The following is a 23,177-nucleotide window of genomic DNA, read 5'->3' as shown; positions in this document are numbered from 1 at the left end:
GATTGAGTTCCTCTCCCCAATCGGGGTAGGATGGGTCTTTTGTTATTCTCAGTATGCTTATCATTATTATCCACGACCAAGAGATGAAGTTCCTCTCTTCGCTAGGGCAAAATTGGACTTCTGGTATTCTCAGTGTATTTCATCCAATAAAGTCATCGAGCAGGAAGGTAATTCTACCCTATCACTAATGACTTCCTACTCATTCAATCAGACTTCATTCGACTCCATTCCTTAGACCAATTTGGAGGGGATATGTGATGCAACCCGAATAAACCTGATCGGATCATCGCCTCAAACTGTAGAATAATGATGATGATGTGTTTTAAAAATGAAATACAAGTTCCATGTGACATTTACAGTAAGAAGAAATATATCTTAGTTGCAAAGTGCAGAAGAAACTTTCCTCATTCCCAGTTTGTGCAGTCTTCTTGATCTCTACAACCAATTTCTTCTCCTGCAATGAACCTTTTTTTTCTTCAGAAAAAGAAATAAGAAGAAATAAAGTTCAGAGATTATTCAATATAACTGCTTGCACAGACATACCTCCAGTTGCAGCAAAGCTATCTCTCTTTCTACACCTGAAGCAAAGATAGAATGAGATGGTCAGTAGTTGAAAATATAGCACATACAAAGAAGCACTAGGTGGTGAAGAATCAAGAATGCATAGTACACCTCAATACCATGGGGGATTCAATATATACTAGGTGATTTAGTATCCTTTTGTTCGGTGTGTCATATGATTCAAGTGGTGATTGCCATAGTTGAAGATAGATTTGTTTTAAACACAAAGCATTCCTGTGTTTACTGGGAAGGAAGTAAGTAGGTTAATAAGGTTGTTGTGCAGATCACCACTTTTTTTAAGAGTGACTTCAATCACTCCAATTGAGGATGATTCCTGACCATGGTTCACTTTCTGAAGATCATACCTAGCTTTCAGTTCCTAAATAAGGCAAATCAATGATCATTTGTCTGAAACTTGAATCAACTACTGCATACCAACCTGACTGATTGAAAATCTAGAAGCAAGTTCAAAACAGTGTTTTTTCCTTAGTAGAAAATCGGTACTCGTTCCCTATCATAGTAAAACCCTAAACACATCATGAGGTTTCTACCTCGTGTCGCAACCCCCATTTCTCGTTTGCTCGTCCTGAGAGCATCTGCAAGGAAGGAAACAAAAAAAAAAAAAGTAAACAAACTTCACAGATTATCGCCCAAATTAATCAAGCAAGAAACAAGAAATCAAGAGGCAAACCTCGCAAAAGTCAAACTTCACAGTAATCATTAGAAAATGACAATGATAAAGCAAGAAACAAGTAAATCTCGATCTTTGTTTATTTGAGAGGATGGAAAACCTAATGCGCAACGTAACGACAGTCGAACCTCGCAAATCCAGTGCCCCGAGATGAAATGTAGATCATCAAAAGGAATACTTCACTGGTTCCCAACTTTAGCGGAGGGCATCTTGAAGATATTCATGGTTCGCCGTCGCTTTGGCCGGAGGAAACCGAGACATCCTCGAGAGGAATTAGCGCCGGCTAATCGGAGAAATGTAACGTCGTCAAAGCGCATTAATCGGAGACAACCAAAACTAGCCGTTGAGAAGAGGAGTGGACGTATTAAATAATTGGGTAAAATATTTTTAAGTGTATTTATATATTTAAATTTAAAATTTAAGTAAAGAATAATTATATAGTAATTTTTCATCAGAATTATTATATGTTTATTTTTAATTTATTTAATTATTTTTTAAAAATATGAATGGACCTTAATAACCTTGTAGTTAGGTAGTAATTTTGAAATTAAATTCAAAATTTAAATAAAATTGTTAATTTAAAATTTCAATTGTTTAATTATTTTAAAAATATATAGATGGAGTTTAATAGTTTTCTAGAGTATATTTATTTATTCATATTTAAATATGTCAATTTAATTCAAATCGTTTAGAATTATTTAGTCACTTTGAATAGACTTCTAAAACAAAATTATCTTTTTAGATTTAAAATTTAGTAAAAGTGACTATGTAGCAATTTTAACTAAAATTATTATATAATATTTTTAATAATTTTTAGAAATATTTATTTTATAATTTTAATTTTATAATTCATTAATAGATTTTAAAAATCAATGCTAATAAATTCAAAGTTTCATTAACCCCAAAAAATCCTTACATTACTGCTATTTAATTCTAAAACAAGGACATTTTAAAAACAAAATAAAAACACAAAAAGTATCTTAATATTAATGAAAATTTAGAACAATAAATAATCATTTAAGAACTTTGGCATGAGCGGAGACTAGTAATTAAATTAATTAATAGTGGCAGTTAAATATTTTGTCCTCTACTTCTTGTTTTCATTAGGTTTGTCATTTGGGGTTCTTTCTTAGTGGTGCAACAAATGGCACTATCGCACTTCCCAACTTATAAAAAAATAAATAATCAAAAAAAAAAGATAAAGAATTCACCATTTGTAATAAAATAATAATAATCATAATCATAATAATGAAGGAAGAAACAGGATCATGTGGATGAGACAAATGCAGCAAGGAAGAACCTTTTCATATTTTATTTATCTATTAAAAAAATAAGGGGAATGACACTTATCAATCATTTGTTCCCTTTAAAATAACGAGGAAAGATTGATATTTTTTTTAAAAAAATATTTTTTTTTATAAAATAGTGATAAATTTACTTAGATAATGAGATATTATTATTATAAAAAATGCTCATGTAAACTCATTGTTATCTTGCATGGATAAGCTAAGCAATAAGTTTTCATATTAAATAGAGCCGGCAACATTCTATTTTTTTTCCAAAGGTTTTAATTGACAAAAAACCATCAAAGTTGAACTAAATTAGAGGTGTAAATCAGCCACGACTCAATTTAGATCATATTTGACATGGAAGAAATAGGCGAGTCAATTTAAAAAACTATAAAATTGCTAAAGAGATTTAAAACATCATTTTTAATTTTCTTAGTATTTCTTTATTTTTTAATTCTTGCATATATTTTAAATAGGCTAGGCTTGGTGCAATCTCTAAGTGTGGATGATGACATTTGATTCATAATTGTTGACTCATGTTTTCTCCAGAGTATAATTGAGTTGGTTACGATGGAGCAGAGTTGTTGAAGTGGACAAGGATCGAATCTTGACGAAGCTGAGGTAATATCCTTCTTCGTTGTGACCAATTATAATTTCTCGATTTACCTCCTCATAAATAATCATGGGACCGACCGTGTAGGATTGCTGGAGTGATAGATTTCACTTTTTGCTGAAAAAGCTGAGTCATGTTGAGCTTATCAGTCTATTTTAACAGGACTAAATGTAATATTCAAATATATAGGGGGTCTAATTACAGTAATATTCAGGGAATTGTATTTTGGTGAAAGTGGAGGGCTAATTGGCTAAATTGCAAACTAAAATTTTCCAATGGAGGGAGGAAAAAGAAATGCAACTCTTTTTGGTGAAATTTGTCGAAAGCTGTCGTTCCTTTCCTTCTTGGCTCTTTCGTCGTCCCCAATCGACGAGCTCAGTATAAAAATGGAGGCTTTCTCAGGCGGCACTGCCAGTGCCAGCAACCGCAAGAAGAGGTTTTGGAGGAGGAGGAAGAAGAAGAAGAAGAACTGCCGGTAAAGAACTCGTGGCTGCCCTGCAGCTTGATTTTGAAACGCTGACGATGAAGAGATACAGGAGCAGCGAGGTGTGGGATTTCGAGATGGCGTCTCCGGCGAGCAGGGGCAGCGCCGACGTCATCCTCGGCCTCGACGGCGGCGCCTCCGACACCGTCTGCGTCTGCATATCCGCCGCCATGCCTTCTTTTGCCGGCCGCCTCCATGGCCCGCTCCCCGTCCTCTCCCGCGCCGTCTCCGGATGCTCCAACCATAACTCCGTCGGAGGTACTCTCTGACATCGAAAGGTGCCGCTTTCTTTGGATTGACGAGCTGTATTTGCTGAAACACCGTGAATTGTTTCCGTTAGTTAACAAAATTGTTATTCATAGTTGCAATGCACTCCCGACCTAGTCACACAGTGGATTCAACTGAAGCTTTAGAAAGAAAAACCTCTAAGTGACAATTTTAGGGGCTTGAAATGATTTGTATGATCTGCATTCTTCAATTTTCTAGTCAATGTTTTGATGCAGAAGAATATGGATTCTTGGGCTCTATTTTTAGGAGTTAATGTCATTATTTTAAATTGCAATTGTGATTTGTTTGATCAATTCCTAGTTCAAAGTAGTCATTTAGTAGAGATTAGTTTGTATGGAATGAGACAATTTACTTGCTTTTATCCACAACCTTAACTTTAACAACCTTTTTTTTACTCTTTAATGGTTCCTTCTTTTTGTGAAATCGTATAGAAATCACTGCTAGAGAAACGATAGAGAAGGTTATGGCTGAAGCCCTTTGGAAGGCAGGTTCCAATCGTTCTGCAGTTCGGGCTGTTTGCTTAGCCTTAGCCGGTGTCAATCATCCTAGTGATCAAGAAAGAACACACTACTGGCTAAGGTAAATTTTACTAGTCCTTTACTTTGATATACATGAAATTGGATCAGTAGGTCTTACTAAGAGCTGCTAGAGGATTTCTTTTTTCTTCTGAATCATTCTTTTAAACCGGTAATGGTGACCTGAACAGACTTGGTACAGCATGTTGCATACTGGCATCAAATCTTTTCTTCGAATAACTTGTATTCTTCTTAATCTTCTGTATAGAATAGGCCACCTAGAGTTTATTCTAGCTTATGGATTTTCTGCAAATCACATTCTCATAATGTTATTCTCTTGTCCTCGAGTTGGCTTTCTTCTTTTAATGATATTTCCTTATTGAGTGATGGTATACTTGCTATTTTCATACACGAATAACATAGTTTTAACTCCCAAGAGTGTGACGAAGGGTCAAGGGTGAACTACTTTAACAGATCAATCTCTATTTTATTCAGCATAAATTAAGAAAATCTTTTGCCTCCTAATTGATTAAGATGAACATTATCACACTTCAGTTGATTTCATTTGCATTCAGGTGCATGTATTGGCTTAGAAAAAAGAAATGAAAGGTGAAAGTTCCTTTGTCATTCATTACTTTCCAGATTCACATAAATTTCAATGGTGCATTATTGTGGTTGTTTATGAATATACTTCCTATCGGACAAAGTAAGCATCATGGCTTATATTGATGATTCTGGTTTCTTGATCGACTTAGTTTAGGATAACATTAATATTTGTAGATCCAACAGAATTCTTATTGCTTGGTACATTTACCACATACTATTCCAAAATCCTTTTACAGTCTATTGATGAATGATACCGATACTCTCTTCCTCTTGGTTCAGAAATATTTTCCCAGACCATGTCAAGATATTTGTAGAAAATGATGCTGTTGCGGCCTTGGCCAGTGGAACTATGGGCAAACTCCATGGATGTGTACTGATTGCTGGCACTGGTACTATTGCTTATGGCTTCACTGAAGATGGCAGAGAAGCCCGAGCTGCAGGAGCCGGACCTATTTTGGGAGATTGGGGAAGGTCAGTCCATCTGATATGGATTAATGTTGTTGCCCTTCTACACTTAGTTCTCATCGTTACATAATGAAAACTTAGTGAGCCTTGTTATGCTGACAAAAATCGATGTACTCTTAAACCTGCCAACTTGACAATTCCCTGATATCGTCTTAAAAATTGTATGCTCATAGCATGGACAAAAGTAGTATGATTTGCACAGACATAACATAATGGTACAACAAAACGGAGCGTTTTCTTGGATGATAAATAACTTGTTGAATCAATGATTGTCTAGAAAATTGTATGTTCGTTCAAAAGACAAACTGGTATAATTTATGCACAGACCAGATCAAATGACATTATTAAATAACCATCAGGGATGCACTACTTGAAGTGAAGATTAAATAGATAGTTGTTTTAAGTCAGTCATGAATGAGTCAATCCAGATTATTCCGTCGAGTGTATTTCTTATTATGCAATATATAATTTTATTTTATATTTATGTTATAGTTTGTTATTGAAGATATAGTGATTGTCTGACTTAACAACACAGTGGTTATGGCATTTCTGCTCGAGCATTGACAGCCATAATGAGGGCTCACGATGGTCGTGGCCCTCAAACACTGCTTACGTATGAGATTCTCAACATGCTTCGTCTTTCTTCGCCAGATGAACTAATTGGGTACTCCTCTTCACTTTCTATCGGCAACCTTATTGCATATGAATCTCAACCAAAAGCATTGCATATTAGAATTTTGTGCTCAGTTTGGCTCTTAGAAACAGATAGGTATATCATGTTTCCACTTTGAGCCTTCTTTTGTTTGAATTAGATATGTCTTGCTTTAGCATAGCAGATAATTCAAGTCAGATGCTAAAACCATCAATAAAAGATTCCTGAATTCATTTATCCTCTTAGAAATCCTTTCGAAGTGTAATTTAAAGAGCTTGCATTTACTGAATTGATTTATTCGCTACGCAGGTGGACATATGCAGATCCTTCATGGGCTCGTATTGCAAAACTCTTACCAGCAGTAGTATCTTGTGCTGAAGCTGGTGATGAAGTCGCAAACAAAATTTTACACGATTCAGTCCTAGAGTTGAGTTCCAGTGTGAAAGCAGTCGTGCAGAGGCTTGAATTGTGTGGTCAAGGTAACCTAGGCTTATTCTAAGTGTCAAACAAACATTTCTAGTTCTGTTGATATTTCGGTTTTGGCATGTTACGATACTGAAATTCCCATTGCAGATGGAAAAGATTATTTTCCTCTTGTCATGGTTGGGAGCGTCCTGGAAGAAAATGAAAGTTGGGACATCGGGAAAGAAGTCATAGATTCCATAACCAAGATATATCCCGGAGTTCATCCAGTTCGTCCCAAGGTTTGTCATTTCGAACTTATGATCACTATCTCGGTCAATCTTTGTTCATCATGTTAACAACTTATCCCAAATAACACAAACCTCTATCGAACAATAAGCATGCAACTTTCTTTCAGTAACTACTACTAGAAAATGGCATCAAATCCTTTGAGAACCTAATTACCTGATTGAATTCAATTGCATTGTTCTTATCGGCAGGTGGAGCCGGCCGTCGGGGCGGCATTATTGGCTTGGAACAATGTGACCAGCAGTTTGAAATGCGATTACACCAGGTGAGTTTTCATAGATGCTTCGAACATCGAAACATATTGTGATATGCTGAAGTGTTTCTGACTGCTTACTGCAACATGGAGACATGGACCATGGTGATGTACACATGCAGTTTTATTCATTCTGTTTTCTTTCACAAAGCCAATTTGAGTATCGAAGCTAAACTTGCGAGCTCACTTAGTAGTTCCAGTTAGCATACCATATGCTGGTTCTCCATATCATCTATAGAAGGTTAAGCATATTAGAAAAGCAACAATTTGAGTTTCTCTGACCAACTTTGTTATGATATTTTGCATGTGTTCTTGCAGTCACTGTAATTCTGTAAGCTTTAACCCAGATTTGCAAGTAAACCAGGTTCTTTTGTTGTTTCAGTGATTCTGTTTCCTTTCTTCTTTTGCTTGTTTGTCAACTAAGGCCTGTAATATCACAAGTTGCAAAACTTGAAAAGTATGTTCATGATAACGAAATCGCATAAACTATAGCTTTAAGGATGTAAAATCACACAACGAATAGTGGCAACTCTTTGGGACAGAGGTCTTTACCTGAAGAGGAGTGAGCATCAGATGGATGCTGTTGATCTGGAGTAGCAATAGGAATCGGAATGCACCGAGGAATCAACAGCAGTATGTATGATGGTTTGGGAGGAGTCGGCGACATTGATAGGGTTCTTACACGACGCAAAGAGTAATTATGAAAGATAATAAGAAACAAACAATTTCATTAAGGCAATAATTATACAAGGACAGTATATACACATTGCACTTGAAGTTTGATTAACAAATTATAAACAAATTTCAGTGCAAATTTGCAGCTGTTCTTTGTGAACCAGTAGATCAGCTGAAAATAATAGAGATAACAAGATGTATTGGACTATCAGATTGATATTTCAAGCTTACGCGAAAACAGAAGCATAACTATGTAGTTTCATCAACTGTTCAAGTTCGCAAAACCAGAATAACTGAGAGCATTCAGACGAACGACCAATTCACAAACATGAAAGCTAGGCAGTGGGCCGAACCCTGTTCATTCAGGACCTTCCATGCAACAGCCTGTTCGTATGACACCGGCCTCCCCATGCTCGACAGGCAGATACCGGCAGGAAGATAAGCAAAGCCCTACAATTTGGAGAAAATGGAACAAAAGTTTTAGCAAACTAGACATAAGATCAAATGGAAGCAACAGCTTCACTTGTTAATTACTGACTTGTTGCATGATCTTCGGGTACTCCGAGCAAAGCAGCTTACGGCTGTCGTCGAGGATGGCTTCCAGTGTAATGTCTTGCAGCGCTATCAGAGTGGTTTCCAGCATATCGAGACCAGCTTGGTTGGAGAAGGTAAAAACAGGTGAGGCCTGCAAATGATGTTACATTTCCACCATTTCAGACCATGGTTTGCGATGTAGGTTATTAAGTAGCTATACAAAACAATTTATAAACGATAAGGACCAATTTTTGTCACATACTAATAGAACAATGGTGGTTTGCATACTAGGGCCAATACAGAATTAGACATACCCATCGAAAATTTGTAAATATGCATCAAATGCAATAACACAAGTATAATAGCAGGTATATGAAGAAACTCTTCGTATGTAAGGAGAAAAGAAAATAAACCTACCTTTAAAGAACAACACATGATCGCATCTGAACAATGCCAAAGCACTTTCAACAAGGGATCATTAGCTTGTGAGTTTATTTGAAGGAGTTCAGCTCCAGTTTGAGCCCTAGAACACAAAATTTTAAGCCAGTAAGAAGAATTCATCTAGGCGATCAATGCTGGAAAGCAAGAAAACCTTGAAGTGTATCGCTCGGTTATTCTATCCTAAATGCTTATCTTAATAGACACTGAAAAGAAACTACTTTAACAGGCAAGTACAAGATTACCTATAACTTTGGAAAATCCATTGTGCTAGAGTGTGAGCTTCAGGAGAGACAGGTGGAAGATTTTTGGATCCAATGGGAAGGCCTGGTGTCAGAGAAATAGCCATAGCAACTCTCTGCACTGAGGCAACCACACTTCTAACATATTGCCGAGCCATTGCTGCTACATCATCTCGAAGGTGATTCTCATATGTGAACTGGAAGGCTATTGTGAGGACCGATCGCAAGTTGTATGCAGTTGAAGCAGTCTCGTTAATGGAGCATGCAGAAGCACCAGAACCAGTCTCTAGTGTGGATGCTAAATCGAGAGTTCGTGAAGGAGCAGAAGAATCCTACAGTAGTTATACAAGCCAAGTCACGAAAGTAGTATGGGTAAGTCGAATCCCCTCGGTCTCTAACTTGGCTCATCCACGAGGTAACATTTGACTCAAACATCCAATTAATCATAAAATCATTAAAGAATTATCAACACCAACAGGAGAATCAATTGTGAACACATCAATATAAGCTTCACTTCAAGATACTCAACTGATTTAGGTTCCAGTGGAATAACACGAAAGCCCGATGGCAGCAGAGGAATATCGTCGGTAAAAGATTCATCAATGGGCGCAAAAACAAGCTGAGCACAGGCACCGATAGCATTCTCATCAATTCCACTGCAAAGCTGCAATACAGAAAACATAAACCATTTACCAATCAATTCTAGAGAGTAAGACAACCTAGACAAGACAAACCTGTAACAAGGTCAAATCCCTCGACAAATTGGCATCTTGGTTGAAACAATGGTCCTCGAGCTTGACCACCTCCAACGACTGCAGTTACAAAGAGCATAAAGATAACATCCATGGAAGCAATCACCAAACAAAAGGAAAAAAAAAAAAGTTACCTCTTCATGTTCGATAGTGTGAACAAGAGGAAGTATCGCCTGATGGCCCAAAAGACCAGAATTGGCTCGAACGCTAGGGATTGAATAGGTACAGCCTCTCAATGATACAGCAGAATAAGCATCAACAGCACTATCAGCCCATTCTGATCTATGCTCCCTCAAAAATCGAACCAGTGTTGCAGGTGGCACATTCTTCATAAAAACAAACCAGTTTTCTAAAATTTCAATTGCTATCGAATGATATATCATTCAATGAATGACAGAGTAAAAGAACTTCTCAGATGCTTTAGATTAGACCTGCAGCAACATTGATGCTTTCGCGCAGAGAACACCTCCCAGAGTTGAAAACATTGCTGAAGAATTAACCTGAGATCCAAGAATTCTATTTGAGGAAGAATTTATAGCAACAGTCACATCATCAACGCCGTCGCTGCCCAGGAAAGACCAACCATCATCGGCAAAGTTATTTACTGCATCATTGAAACCTCTGCAATATCAATGCAAACACGAGAACTTTCAGTTTTAAATACATCAAAGTTGGGAAAGAAGAGACAGCAAGATGGAATCAATATCATTACCTGTTCAATCTCTGCATCAAGATCCTCAAAACAGAAGGTTGCTGATTCCCTCTGCAGCGAATGTCACCACTAGCCTCAGAAGAGATTTGTCTTAGGTGGCGAAGGGCCTGTAAAAGTGGAGAACGACTAGTGAAAAAGCACGAGTGGAGCAGTTAACCAACAAACAATAAGGCTTACAGAAATGGTCATTTTCTGTGCCAAAAGTTTTGGTGATTCATACAAGGGTCTTAGAACTTCAGGAACACTGCATGCCTGGGGCGTGAAAGATATAGCCAATAAAAAAACATCGGTAGTAAACCTCAAAGATACAAGGAAAATGAAAACTCACATCTAAATCGATATGATCGACAATGTGAATCATCGAACCACCACCTTCACAAGGTCGAATCAAAAAACCACTGGGAAGTACTTGACCTCGTACGAAGCTTGGAGCAGGTGGCCTAGCTGGGCCAGCAGCTGCAGGAGTCAATGACCTCTCACTTACCTGGAAGAAAGGTTTCAACCTAATGTATATGCTCTTACTTGGAAACAGAATATTGATGACAAAATTCATACCGCAAGACTGCCGTCTTCAAGAGCTGTCGTGTATCTCAGTGTCCAAAAATCTCTGGCGACTGCCAAGGTAGTAGGTGCATATGTCTGTATAGATGCGATAAAATACAACCAAATTATATAAACATCAAGGTGTACCAGCTTGTCAGAATTAAAATGTATAGAAGATATGAAAAGAGCAAACCTGCATGTATATAAGCTCAATATTTCCCCCATTACCGGTTGGAACTACACTAAGCACATCAAGGCAACGACAATCACGATACCAAGAAGGACGATCTTTAAGAATCTCCGCAACCTAAGGTCCCCAATACACACGACTTGGGTTAAACGGAAGCAGATTTACAAAATGAGAATTCAGTAAGCAATGACTCACCCTGGTGGGCTCTAGACTCACAAGGCCACAGACTCGAGCTGCAACCCCAATAGAATTGTGAGAAACAGCAACGATTCCAATGGAATCCGGACCAGGCTATTATAGATAATAAGAACTATGTGTTATACAACTCGAACACAGAAAGTTGGGCTAAACCAGGTGGTCAAGAGTCTATAAAATGTCACCTTCATCCCAACCATCTGAACCCAATTAACAGCAGTTCCAGTAGCTTTTGACAGGAACTCTGCCAAGGTCTCCTCCGCAATTGCAAGAAGACTACAACAGAAATGTCCCCAAACACGACAAACTGTTAGGCACTAAACTAGAGTCTTCATGACCAATATACTATGATTACCTGGTTGGGTTATTAGCATCTCTTTGAGGCTGAGCTGTTAGGCTTTGCTGATGCTGATACTGACCGCTCGTAATCACAGACTCACAGCTGGTGTTTGTCGTGGTCACAGATGCCTGAATGTTCAGTAACATGTAGTAATATCCGTACAAGGTTCACCAGCATCGAAGAGCTAGTGAGTTCTTAAGAGTTGAAATTGGAACATGACAATTCTTTTATAACATTGCACTATTGTTCATAATGGATTGCAAAAAAGAATGTTGTCAAACAGTGGTTTAATAGAAAATTAAGTAGACAGGAGAGCAAACACAAATACGAAACTAATTCAAACAAGTACATTGTATTTTTTGTGATAGCCACTTCACGTGAGATAGAAAGTATGGTAAGCTTAGTTTAAGCACACATACATTATGCACTTGTTGGCGCATATAGCCATTCTGATAAACAAGTTCAGAGACCTGCTTTTGCAACCGATCATTTTCTTCCATTAACAGTTTGTTCATAGCACTGAGCTTGCGGTTAACTGTTTGGAGCCGAAAGGATTCCTTCCTTTGCTTTTCCCGACATCTAGCATAAAGAAAAGAGTGAATGCTAAAATTTGACAGTCAGTCAGGCACCCACTATATTGCATAAGCATCTAGACGTAATGGCATTCTGTAACAATTTATGTAGACAAAACTAAAAGTATATGTGGTGCACATTTGCTGTCTTGATGAAAGGAACTACTTATTTGAAGACTCTAAAATCAGCTCGACACAAAGGACCTACAACTAATGCACCACAAATTCATTTATTGATCGATGAGTATCCAAATCTTCACCATTCTACTTTGACAAGCATTAATTACTATGGAAGAAACTAAACCTTTGGGCTTAATCTATAGATGTCTTCCAAAACATCTTGGCAAAAAGAAATAGAAAGCAGCAAATTTGCAACACTTCAACTCTATTTAAAGAAACAATTTAATTAGCCAAAAAACAAAAGGAAAAAAGGACTTGTCCAAGGTCATGTTAACGAATTAGATGTTTATCAGCAGAAGAACTACATCAGAAAGTTTTCCCATTAATGAACAAGATTCAATATCTTCAGGCTTCTGATGGGTGAGAGTATGAGAAGAAAAGAAACCAAAATTGCTCAGAAATGCAATAGATAAATAAAGTAACCACTTAGCATACACCATCAAGTAAAATTGTTTTTACAATTTAAGATCAACAAAATTCGACATAAATGTACAGTGATCTAACTCAAGAGCCCAACAAGAGTGGTAGAGAAAGGAAGAACACCAAAGGAGAAATATTTCCAAGCTATTATGAGCAATATAGACATACACAGCCTCAATCTATCCTTAAAACTGCCTTAAATTTAATAAGGGAGAAAAGATCGATATAAAACAATTTTGTTTCTCGCTCGTTGTGTACCTTCTGTTCTGGAACCAGATCTTGATCTGCTTCGGTTCGATGTTGGAGAGGATGGCGCACTCCCGTAAGAGTTGCTGCCGCCTGAGAGAGCTCGGCTTCGGGGACTCGCTATAGACCCTCTCAAGCGCCTCCAGTTGCTCCGGCGTGTACCTCACGTACTTCCCAGCATCCATCACCATCTCAGCCTGATGCCCCTTTTGCGTTTCCTTTCCGCTTACAACCATCTCCATTCGCCCTCACACAAAAAAAAACCTAAAAATCAAATCTTTCTGCAGCACACGGGCTCACCGACTTGGAAATCCCGCGATCACCCCTCTTCCTTCACGTAGGCAGCAGGGGTGGCGTCGCTTCGCCTCAAGACCTCGTCGCCAGCGCAGAAGCGGCTAACCCCGTTCTCCGCTCTTCGTCCCACGCAGCGGGCATGGCTATGGACACAGGCAGTGACGACGACGACGACGACGCAGACGAAGAAGAAAAGGAGAAAAGGGGCGAAAGGAGACGTTTTGCCTCTGGTTGCGTGCTGGATTTACTTGGCCAGCGGCTTTGCGGTCGGAGAAGCGCGTTTAAGCTTCGAAAGACGGGGAGTGCGGCGATGTGTTGCTGCCTCTTCCCCTACCGTACGCCTTTCCTTTGCAGAATAATATCAAGGCGATCCAAAAAAAAAAAAAAGGGATTGTTTTGGATGAAAAGTTCGATTTTTTATTTATTTATGGCGATGCTGGGGCATTGGCCTGCGTCTTCTCCTGGCACTGCAGCTGCTGCAGCTGCAGCCTGCAGCTACGTTGGTGAGGGCGAGTAAAGAAAAAGCACCCTTTTTCTCGCTTCAATGCTATTGCGCGCACACAGGGTGAAGGATAAAGGAGAGAGATTGCCTCAGACATCAAATCAAATGACGAGAGGCGAGGGAGGGGAGTGTAGCATCGATGTGAGTGGTGGTGGTGGTGTCAGTGGCGAAAGAGAGATTGTGTTGGCATGCAGGCGTAGGGGGCATGGATTGCATGAGGCCATGTAGTTTTTTGCGAACTGCGGAAGGAAGAGGAGGAGATGGTGGCGCTGCCTCATGGCCAGAGCAGAGCTGCACTGCTGAGGTAGTCTTGTCTTCTTCTGCTCGCTCCCTCAATCACTCTCTTTGGCTCGCTCCCTCTCTCACTCTCCGTGTGTTCCTTTCGGTATTTTTCATTTTTCACATTTAACTTTATTTACCTCTTCCTCTTCTTAAAAAATAAAATTTGTCATCTAATAATTTTATATGTCAATTTATAACAGTTACAATATTATAATTATTATAATTATAATAATTATAATTATAATTTATAATAATTATAATTTATAATTATAATAGTTATAATTTTATAGTTAGTACAACTACAACTGTACAGTTGTTACAACATGAAAAATAATTTTAAATAAAGAAAATTTAAATTTTTAGAGCCTCCAAAATTTTTTTAAATAATGTTTTTTAATCTAAGAAGGGACCGTTATAGATTATATATATATCTAATAATAAATGTAGATCTCTGAATGAACTTTGATTTGATATATTGTGATTCCTATGTTTTAACTTAAGAAAGCTTATCTAACATTCATAATTGTAGTAACTACAATTTCATAGTTGTTAGAATTGTGTAGCAGTTATGACACCATAGTTACTACAAACTATATAATTGTTCAATCATAATAATTGTAAAATCGTAGTTATTACAACTGCATAGCAATTATAATTTCGTAGTTATTACAACGAGAATGTAGGAAAGAGATAATAATAAAAATAGTATAGTAATTAATGGAGAATAATTAGATAATTGTACATATAGATGGAACATCCTTTTAATAAAAAATTAAAGTGGACGTGTCATGTTGATGATTCTAAAAATAAGAAGAGCCATTATGATCTTTGTCCTTAATTTTAATTTTAGACTTAAATTAAAATATAAAAAATGTTTCTTGTTTTAATTATTATGGAACAAATATTCCATATTAAAAAAATTATATACTATCATAGTTTCAACTAAGTTCACATGCTAAACACATACAGACCAATAATAAATTTTCTTTGAACAAAGTTTATAATTTTTCATCATATTATGCTCTCTAAAGAGTAACTCTTTTCAAAATCTCAAAAGGTGCTAAGTTAAAATTTCATTCTAAATATTCTTATAATCTCGAAGAATCCAACTACAAGAAATCAAGAATGGTGAACTCTTTTTCTTTCTTTTTTAATCTGACTTATTTTATCTTAATAATATTAATTTTAAGAAATAGTGATTGCTCTTATCGAACTCTTACTGTCCATTTAGGGAGCGGACAATTAATGTGTTTTATTTATTGAATAGAGTCTAAGATCGAATTGTGACCCCTAGATGTTGAAGGTGCCCTTGAGATGATCTCGTAGTGCTTACAAGGTCACAGCTCAAGCATCCTTCTTAGTATCTAAAATACTTGACAGTTTGAGTATTTTTCCCAACCTCCATGGTACTTGATTAGCCAGAGCACCTTTCTCTTCTGTAAAAAAGTGAAATCCGTCACCTTAGCAGTCCCACATGGTCGATCCCACGATAGCCAGAGCACCCTTTTCAATTTTTAGAGTGCTCGCCAATTTGAGTATCGTTTTCCACCTTGAAAGTGATTGACAACCCTTATCAAAAATTGTACCATAAGAAATAACCACGTCTGCTACTTAAAGAATTAGTCATATTAAAGAGATAAAATTAATAATGGTAAAGAAATTCAATCCTCATTATTCTCTCTAATCTTCTCTCTTATTACTTCTAAATCTAACTTAAATATTAGAGAGATTTCAGTGGACATCTTGTACGCCCTCCATGAATTTTCATCCATGTCATTAGGGTTTATATTACCATTGAGAGCATTTTATATTATAAAATCTTTAAAAGAACCTCTGGTATGGTAATTTTAATTAAAACTATCATATTTTATAATAATTTTAATCATTTTGAAATAATTTTGACTAATTTTAAAATAATTTTGATTAAAATTTTTATGATAAAAGTAAATACAGTATTTTGGAATGAAAAATAAAATAAAATATTTCTTAAACCTTTAAATATCGTATTTTTATGATAATAACAATCAAAAGAAAGGACCCTTTTGATTTTTTTTTTGTGCTTATTAATTAGCTACTGTGTTTTAGTGGGCTAGCCACAGTTTGACCAGGGAGGTGAGGAACGATTGTGCTTTTAGTTGAAATTCCATGAGTTGACTTTGTGACCAGGCGCTGAAGAAAGATTTATTGGCTAGATTTGGCGGCGCCAAATCTGTCAGGAGATCTTGTCTCTCTTCTGCATATTTACCGAGAAAAAGAAGGTCTTGAAATGAATACAAAAATTAATTTTTGTAACTATCACTTAAAATTTTAAGTATTTTTATTAATAAAATAAGTACCTCATTTAGATGTTTACTAAAATATAATTCTTGATAAAGACTACAATTAAAATTCATTTGGAAGTAAACCTAACAAATTAAGTTACTAATCCTTAATGCTTGTTTAAAGTCATAAATTATTTTGCATAAATAGCTTACCTTATTCTCTTCTACATAAAGGTGGAATTCGCTAACTTAGCAGACATACCTTATTCGAATGAGTAAGAATCTTTCATATTTATTTAGTAGTAAAAGAATATATAAAATAAACAAACTCGACCATTGGTAGACTTGGTTCTTGAATAAATTTATTATACATAAATGATGTATCCCATCCCATGAAAGAACAAGGAAAATGCCACTTAGAAATATTAGCAAGAAAAGGTTGAAGCATTTTGAATGAAATTATTAACCAAAAATAAAAAAATGCAATCTTCAAGATAATTCAATGAGGAAACAGACATCTAAAGCTAAAACAATCATGATCTTTTCACATATAATACGCCCCCAATCTTGTTCAGAACTCGAGAGATTTTGACAAGAAGGCTACTATTAGTTTCTAAGACAAATTGTTAGAATTCATAGAACAAGAAATAACCGTCAGATACTCCTTAATCAAAACATATTTGCAACAAAAAAGCTCTAAAACAACACCTGATAAAGTACAACCTTTACATAATTCTATCGAGAATCCTAACACAGCTAAAAATCTCCCAGAAACACGGCGACAGCTAAATACTTAGAGACTGTTGTTTGAACCTGCAGCTAAGCTACTGGGAATCCTTGCAAGCACTGTACAGAAACACTGTTCTTTTGCACGTTCATCAGTTCTCTTAAGACAAGAATCTTACGATGCTTTCTTTGGTTCGTTTCCGGATGGTGACTTTACAGACTCTGCAGCTTTAGCAAGGTCTTGAATGTGATCAGACGTTGCCGGGTTGGAAGTTTGGGGCTTGTTATCTGAAGCAACTTCCTTCTGTTGATTTCCCTTGGACTCGCTCTGGTCGTTTGCTTCAGACTTGGAATTAAGGAATCGACCTCCACATCCTCTTTGTCTCCTTAAAGCATGCAAGTGGCGCGATTCATGAAGGTAAGGCTGTAGCGAGTCAACATCGAATTGTGTTATTAGTGCCACGTTTTGGTTGTTAAGAGTTAGAGGAAACATGATATTAGCAAGCAACATACTTATATTATGGAATAGCCATAGTATATACATTTGTGCGGAAAATCTAAAAGAATTAGAATGTCAAACTTGTATGATATTCAAAAACAACTGAATCGGACAAAGCAAGCTTGATAAGGAAACTAAGACTAACATATATGAATTATAGTACAAATTACTAACAGAATAGGTTTGCACATAATTTGACATTATCAAACCAACAAAAATTAACAATTCCAAAATGCCACATTACTGCTATGGTCTCCCCATAGTGAAGGTTTGAAACAGAGATGAAAATAGTCAAAAGAGATAAAGGAGCTTATCAATACTACTAAGATAATGTGATGTAGATATATGCTACATGTTGTGTTGCTTGCTCAGGCAGCAAGATACTGAAAGCTCTGATCATGTTGGCATAATCTTGGCCAGGGAACCTATTGATTGAAAATTGGAAATTCAATTCTGTTGTCATGCAAAAGGAATTCAATGGATAGCTTAAACACATGCTGCAGTGGGCAAGCATCAACTGTGATTATTATTAAATTGAAACCACAGATTAATTTAGGCTCAGAAAATAATATTGACTCATCCATTGTAAAAATTCTTAAGGTGCTGAAAGTAAACATCTGACATGCAAGGCTTATGAAGGTCTCCCAATTACTTCTATTCATATAATTATCTCTCATATGAGGGGGTAAGAAGAAGAAACTTCTAGGCAAATACCATCTAGCTAATCATCAGAATTTAAAGAATGTTAATAATTAAATCAAAATAATCCATCTATTAAATTTGACACTGATATAATTTGTTATTTATCCTTTTAGAAAATGAAAATCATAAATAAAAGAGTGATACTAGATCAAACTAGAATGCACTTCCATTTATAATGGAGGCACACATGCCTTACGAATTTTAGCCAATTTATTTTCTGACTCTGCTTTTGCTCGAGACTGTCGACGCCTTAAGATACCATGATATTGCTTAGCGTTCACATAAACAGGTTCTTCAACAGCATCAGTTGGTAATGGCACGCCCGGATGATGCACCCCAATCAGTTGTGGATGGATCTAAATGGAATTGGCAATTTTAAGAGAGAAGATAAGGAATAGATGATAAGTCGTTAGGACCATAGTAAAAATAAATTTGTAGATGCTCAAAGGACTGATATTTGAATGGTTATAATTCATCATGTTTGGGGATAACTTTTACCACATGTTGTCCAGCATAGGCTGCAAACATTCCCCCATAGAAGGGATCCATGTACGGGTAAGCTGCTGGAGACTGCCACAAAAAGTAAATTTTCAACAACAATTAATCAAGATCAGTCAAGCAACAAATTCACATTTCGTTTCCACCACTAACAGAGGTTGAGCATATAAAAGTAAATCAAAGACATAAGCATACAAATGAAATGACATGGAAAAATTCTGAAAAGATTTACTTCTGAATCCAATAACATCTATTTAGTAGGAACACTCCAATATGCAGACCACTTAGATAATCAATATAATACAGCATGGGTAAAAGACTAGATTACACTGTGATAAAGACAAGAATTAATGTATTTACTTATTTTCATAGATATTCTAATAAGCCAGAATAGGACAATGTGCTTGTATTGCATAAAATGCAACTAACAAACAAAAGATAATAAGTTCAGATAACACAATGTCATGGAAAAAGATGTATCCAAGAAATTTAATAAAATTAACAATTTTAAGAACAGTACCATAGCTTGCCCTGCTTCAAGTTGACCAGTGGGCATCATGTACCCAATCAAGGGTGTTGCCGGACCAGATTGCATGCTTGCAGTTGCATAAGGCTGATGTTGGTTTTCAGATTGTGCCTGCCCTTGCTGTTCATCGAGTTCACTATTATCTGGAAATTATGAGACCATAAAGTAAATAAGATAGACAACCATCAAGCACTCGAAACACGAAAATGATTGAGCTAACACATATAAACACAACAAAATAGCATCCATAATATTAGATGACCGCAATGGAATAAAAATAGCAATTAAGTGTACCTAAATAGACCATCTTTTTTATCATAGTTCTACTAGTTACAACAGTATTACTCTATTCCCAATCAAACTATTTGCATACCTGATGATTAAGTAGGAATCAAAATAATAAATTCAAGCATTAGTGCTTGTTAAACATATTTAGAAGTTTCATTTAGAACAACTTTGTAAAGGTTTCTTGTCTGGCTGAATGAACATAAATCCTCAGAAACAGGAACTATGCATTGAAAATGCATCATTGTATAATATTGGATGAATCTAACAAAGAAGATTAAAATTGTAAAAAAAATCCAAAAAATATTATTCCCAAAGCCCTAATGATTAATACAATGGAACATTAATTATGGAGGGCAGAGAGCTCCAAATTTATACAAAATGGTTACTGTCTACCAAAAAAGGGCAGAAGTGCATTACTATCAAATGAAAATACACATAAAATTTCCTTTTGCAATAGTCAATCAAAACATCAATAGGAGGAAAAGAATACATACACACACAAAAACTCTAAAAACATCAATAGTCAATACACGAGGTAGATTGCTCAACGTGACTTGATTGTGCTGTTATGTCATAATTTGCATTGCTGCAATCCATTCAGAAATAAAATTCAAAGAAGAGAAACATCCTGACTTCAAAGTTCACAAAATAAATCAAAAACAGGCATATGTCAAATTCTGGCCAAACAATTTATCGTACAGATGTGTTCAATTGTGAAACATCAGTTGTCAATTTATACAACCAGTAACTGGTTACCAGGTAAGGAGTTGTGCTTCCAAAAGCACTAAAATGTTTTTCTTGTATCAACTTTATATCTAATAATAACATCTACCAGCAAAACAAAGTATATCTGTAAGTCAAAGGAATCACCTTGAAATAAACTGAAAATGTTTCATTTTACAAGCAAAGGCAGGTATAAAATCTATCAAACACTTTAATATTCCTATTTTTAATAGGTCACTCCATTCAGATAGACAATGCAAATTACTATATGGAACAGAAATCATAAGAATCTGATTTCTTCAGGATATTTATTAAATGCATTCTCCACTGAAGAAAAAGACCTTTCTGCACTCAGCACAATGATTCCTATATTTTAAACAAAGTATATCTGTAAGTCAAAGGAATCACCCAGAAGCAAACTAAAAAATTTCCATTTTTTACAAGCAAAGGTAGGTATAAAATCTGTCAACACTTTAAGGTTCCCATTTTTGGTAGAACACTCCCTTCAGGTAAAGAATGCATTTACAATATGGAACAGAAATCACAAGATCCTGATTTCTTCAGAATTTATTAAATGCATTCTCCACTGAAAAAAAATGACCATTTCACACTCAGCACAGGGATTCCTATATTTTTAAGGCAGTTAATGGTTGAGTTTCTAACAAATAAGCACCTACTGAGATAGGATAATCTACCAGTATGACACCTCTTAAGCTCCCAATATAAAAGGTGTTTCCTATTAAACAATTAAGATTAAAGACCTTTGGATAAGAAGTGTCACAAGTACATATTACTGAAAAGAGAGTATCTAACCATTTGAAATTACGAGTTGGTTAACTGAGAAAGGACCAATCAAAATGTACAGGTAAAATGGCAGAAAATTATCATTGTAAGTGATAATCACCAGATAAGCTTTGAGAAGAACTCATGTTCTGTTCAAATTTCTAACTTCCACCAATGTAACCAGAGAATGGTGAGATTCAGGCCCTATTTAAACTGAAGGGTATAGGAGCCTGTCTCGATATTCAAAAAGAGCTGATCTTGCAGAAACCGAACAGAGCTTGAAGCTAAGAAAGCTTGTCGTGAAATTCCATAAGAGATGATCTTGCAGATACCCCACAAGAAAGCAAACTTTCGTTCTCAAAGAAATTATCCTGAAATACCAAGCCGAAATGCCTGGTTACAACACAAATAATACAAAATACATTATGTAAAACAGATAATTCTGCATTACAAGTATTATATGGGTATACATTATGATTCATTTGAAATAAAAAAGGGTATGGTATCCATCAGTCAAATTTTGGCATGGAAGAGGGTTCATGAATATCTCACCTAAACTAGAAATAAATCTAGCAAAAGGAAATAAAATGATATAGCATGAGAAAACAATGGATAAAAAAATTGATACAGTATTAATCCACATACCTAAAAGATCAAAGGAAATCGTTCAAATTAGTTCAAAAAAAATCATTGGAAAAAATCCATCAGGCAAAAAGATGGCAATTGTATTACCTATGAAGAAGAACAGCTAAAAGTCAAAAAGAAAAAGAAAAAAAAAAGCAATACACTGTGCAGTCATGATCAATTCAATTATGCTACGGGCCGTAAAGGGAAATTACGAGTCAATGCTAAACTACAACGGATTATAATTATTAGTTGGTTCTAAACCAACGACTCTCCTTCACTGCATGTGAATTACTCATACAGCAAACCATGAAGGTTCTAAATCCAGCAATTTTAGCAAAGAAAAGATTTTGATCAATCAAGATGTTAAATTTCCAACTTAACATCCCAACTCTACACAAAATCAGCATGCCCAAGAAAAACGTCCACATCGTCTCAACAACCTATAAAAAAATCGTCCATTTCAGTTCACGAAACCGTGCCCTCCGATGAAAATTACGAACCCTAGGGCGATTCCGGAACAAAAAAGATCCTCGATTGAGGCATCACGGGCATCCATCTCGAACCAAACGAATGCCACCAAATCAAACGCAAACTGAGATGAATCAGAGATTCACGCACGACGGAACGAGATCAGAGAAACGGAATTAAGAAACCCTAGTTGTTCCAAAGAACAGCAGTTGCATGAACCAGCCCGTCCTTCGTTCGCAGCGTACCTGGATCGCTCCTCGTCCTGTGCTTGATTGAAATGGCGAAGGTTCGAGAACTTCGAAAACGATCTCTTCCTCTCTCAGCGTACAAGTACGTCTTCCATCGGCATTTATCCTCCTCGATTTAGGGATTTAAATAAATATATCAAAGGAAGAATAAAAAAAAGAAGGGAATAACATATTGGTCCGTAACATTCTACTCATTTTTAAATACCCGTTTACAATACCATGATGTTGTTGGACAAACAGATGGGGCCCTCTTTGCTTCCTCTTTTTCTAAAGTAGGCCATGACTTGTTAGAAGGCGAGCTGCTGTGGTTTTCAGTGATCCGCTTTTTCTTTGTGAAAGAGAAATGCCATCAGGATCGTCCATTTAAGGATCTGAGTGAACGTGAGACACGTGGATGGTTGGATTGGATGAGTTGACGTAGATGATCAAGATATTGAGAGTCCCCCCTTCTCGTCCACTAACGTGGGGGCGGAGCGGGCTGCCCCAAACGAGTGGTGGAGATGTGTCACAGGCTCCCAGATGTGTAAATTCAGATTCGGATATCTAAAATACGATCCGATCCGATCGATTATATGATCGGGTC

At 36.3% G+C, this 23,177-nt stretch overlaps 3 protein-coding genes across 3 annotated transcripts; 1 reads left to right on the top strand and 2 right to left on the bottom strand.

Annotated features, from left to right (window-relative positions):
* The first annotated feature begins 3,583 nt into the window (after nucleotides 1-3,583).
* Nucleotides 3,584-7,144, top strand: LOC141825496 (uncharacterized). Its single transcript, XM_074712881.1, has 7 exons — nucleotides 3,584-3,896; nucleotides 4,358-4,505; nucleotides 5,327-5,518; nucleotides 6,048-6,176; nucleotides 6,474-6,643; nucleotides 6,738-6,868; nucleotides 7,067-7,144. The coding sequence occupies exons 1-7, from the start codon at nucleotides 3,677-3,679 to the stop codon at nucleotides 7,142-7,144; spliced, it is 1,068 nt and encodes a 355-aa protein (XP_074568982.1). The 5' UTR covers nucleotides 3,584-3,676.
* A 740-nt stretch (nucleotides 7,145-7,884) lies between these two features.
* LOC141822707 (homeobox-leucine zipper protein HOX32-like) lies at nucleotides 7,885-13,912 on the bottom strand. Its single transcript, XM_074710042.1, has 18 exons — nucleotides 13,180-13,912; nucleotides 12,169-12,328; nucleotides 11,765-11,877; nucleotides 11,595-11,685; nucleotides 11,410-11,505; nucleotides 11,218-11,331; nucleotides 11,037-11,120; nucleotides 10,810-10,965; nucleotides 10,659-10,733; nucleotides 10,482-10,588; nucleotides 10,201-10,390; nucleotides 9,904-10,095; nucleotides 9,752-9,829; nucleotides 9,547-9,681; nucleotides 9,021-9,349; nucleotides 8,755-8,860; nucleotides 8,342-8,488; nucleotides 7,885-8,253 (listed from the first exon to the last, which is right to left on the bottom strand). The coding sequence occupies exons 1-18, from the start codon at nucleotides 13,407-13,409 to the stop codon at nucleotides 8,107-8,109; spliced, it is 2,550 nt and encodes an 849-aa protein (XP_074566143.1). The 5' UTR covers nucleotides 13,410-13,912; the 3' UTR covers nucleotides 7,885-8,106.
* Nucleotides 13,913-17,257: 3,345 nt separating this feature from the next.
* Nucleotides 17,258-21,622, bottom strand: LOC141824259 (nuclear transcription factor Y subunit A-4-like). The gene is made up of 5 exons (XM_074711513.1): nucleotides 21,373-21,622; nucleotides 19,452-19,600; nucleotides 18,932-19,003; nucleotides 18,625-18,789; nucleotides 17,258-17,656 (listed from the first exon to the last, which is right to left on the bottom strand). Exons 1-5 carry the CDS (start codon nucleotides 21,395-21,397, stop codon nucleotides 17,408-17,410), a joined length of 660 nt encoding a protein of 219 aa, XP_074567614.1. The 5' UTR covers nucleotides 21,398-21,622; the 3' UTR covers nucleotides 17,258-17,407.
* Between the last annotated feature and the right edge of the window lie 1,555 nt (nucleotides 21,623-23,177).

Source organism: Curcuma longa, chromosome 3 (assembly GCF_044706935.1).
Source record: "Curcuma longa cultivar G26 ecotype Majalengka, Jawa Barat chromosome 3, ITB_CL_G26_1.1, whole genome shotgun sequence".
Classification (NCBI taxonomy): Eukaryota; Viridiplantae; Streptophyta; class Magnoliopsida; order Zingiberales; family Zingiberaceae; genus Curcuma; species Curcuma longa.
This window is presented reverse-complemented; position numbering and strand designations above follow the sequence as displayed.

What these genes read in the sequence shown, in the direction of transcription:
- LOC141825496 (XM_074712881.1), top strand. Translation starts at nt 3,677, where the DNA reads ATGAAGAGATACAGGAGCAGCGAGGTGTGGGATTTCGAGATGGCGTCT. An exon ending in TCGCCAGATGAACTAATTGG is followed by an intron (nt 6,177 to 6,473) that starts GTACTCCTCTTC and finishes TTCGCTACGCAG; the next exon opens with GTGGACATATGCAGATCCTT. An exon ending in TTCATCCAGTTCGTCCCAAG is followed by an intron (nt 6,869 to 7,066) that starts GTTTGTCATTTC and finishes TCTTATCGGCAG; the next exon opens with GTGGAGCCGGCCGTCGGGGC.
- LOC141824259 (XM_074711513.1), bottom strand. Translation starts at nt 21,397, where the DNA reads ATGAGTTCTTCTCAAAGCTTATCTG. An exon ending in TTGAAGCAGGGCAAGCTATG is followed by an intron (nt 19,004 to 19,451) that starts GTACTGTTCTTA and finishes TTTTTGTGGCAG; the next exon opens with TCTCCAGCAGCTTACCCGTA. An exon ending in AATTGGCTAAAATTCGTAAG is followed by an intron (nt 17,657 to 18,624) that starts GCATGTGTGCCT and finishes GACTCGCTACAG; the next exon opens with CCTTACCTTCATGAATCGCG.
- LOC141822707 (XM_074710042.1), bottom strand. Translation starts at nt 13,409, where the DNA reads ATGGAGATGGTTGTAAGCGGAAAGGAAACGCAAAAGGGGCATCAGGCT. An exon ending in TGCGCCAACAAGTGCATAAT is followed by an intron (nt 11,878 to 12,168) that starts GTATGTGTGCTT and finishes CTGAACATTCAG; the next exon opens with GCATCTGTGACCACGACAAA. An exon ending in GATGCTAATAACCCAACCAG is followed by an intron (nt 11,686 to 11,764) that starts GTAATCATAGTA and finishes TTTCTGTTGTAG; the next exon opens with TCTTCTTGCAATTGCGGAGG.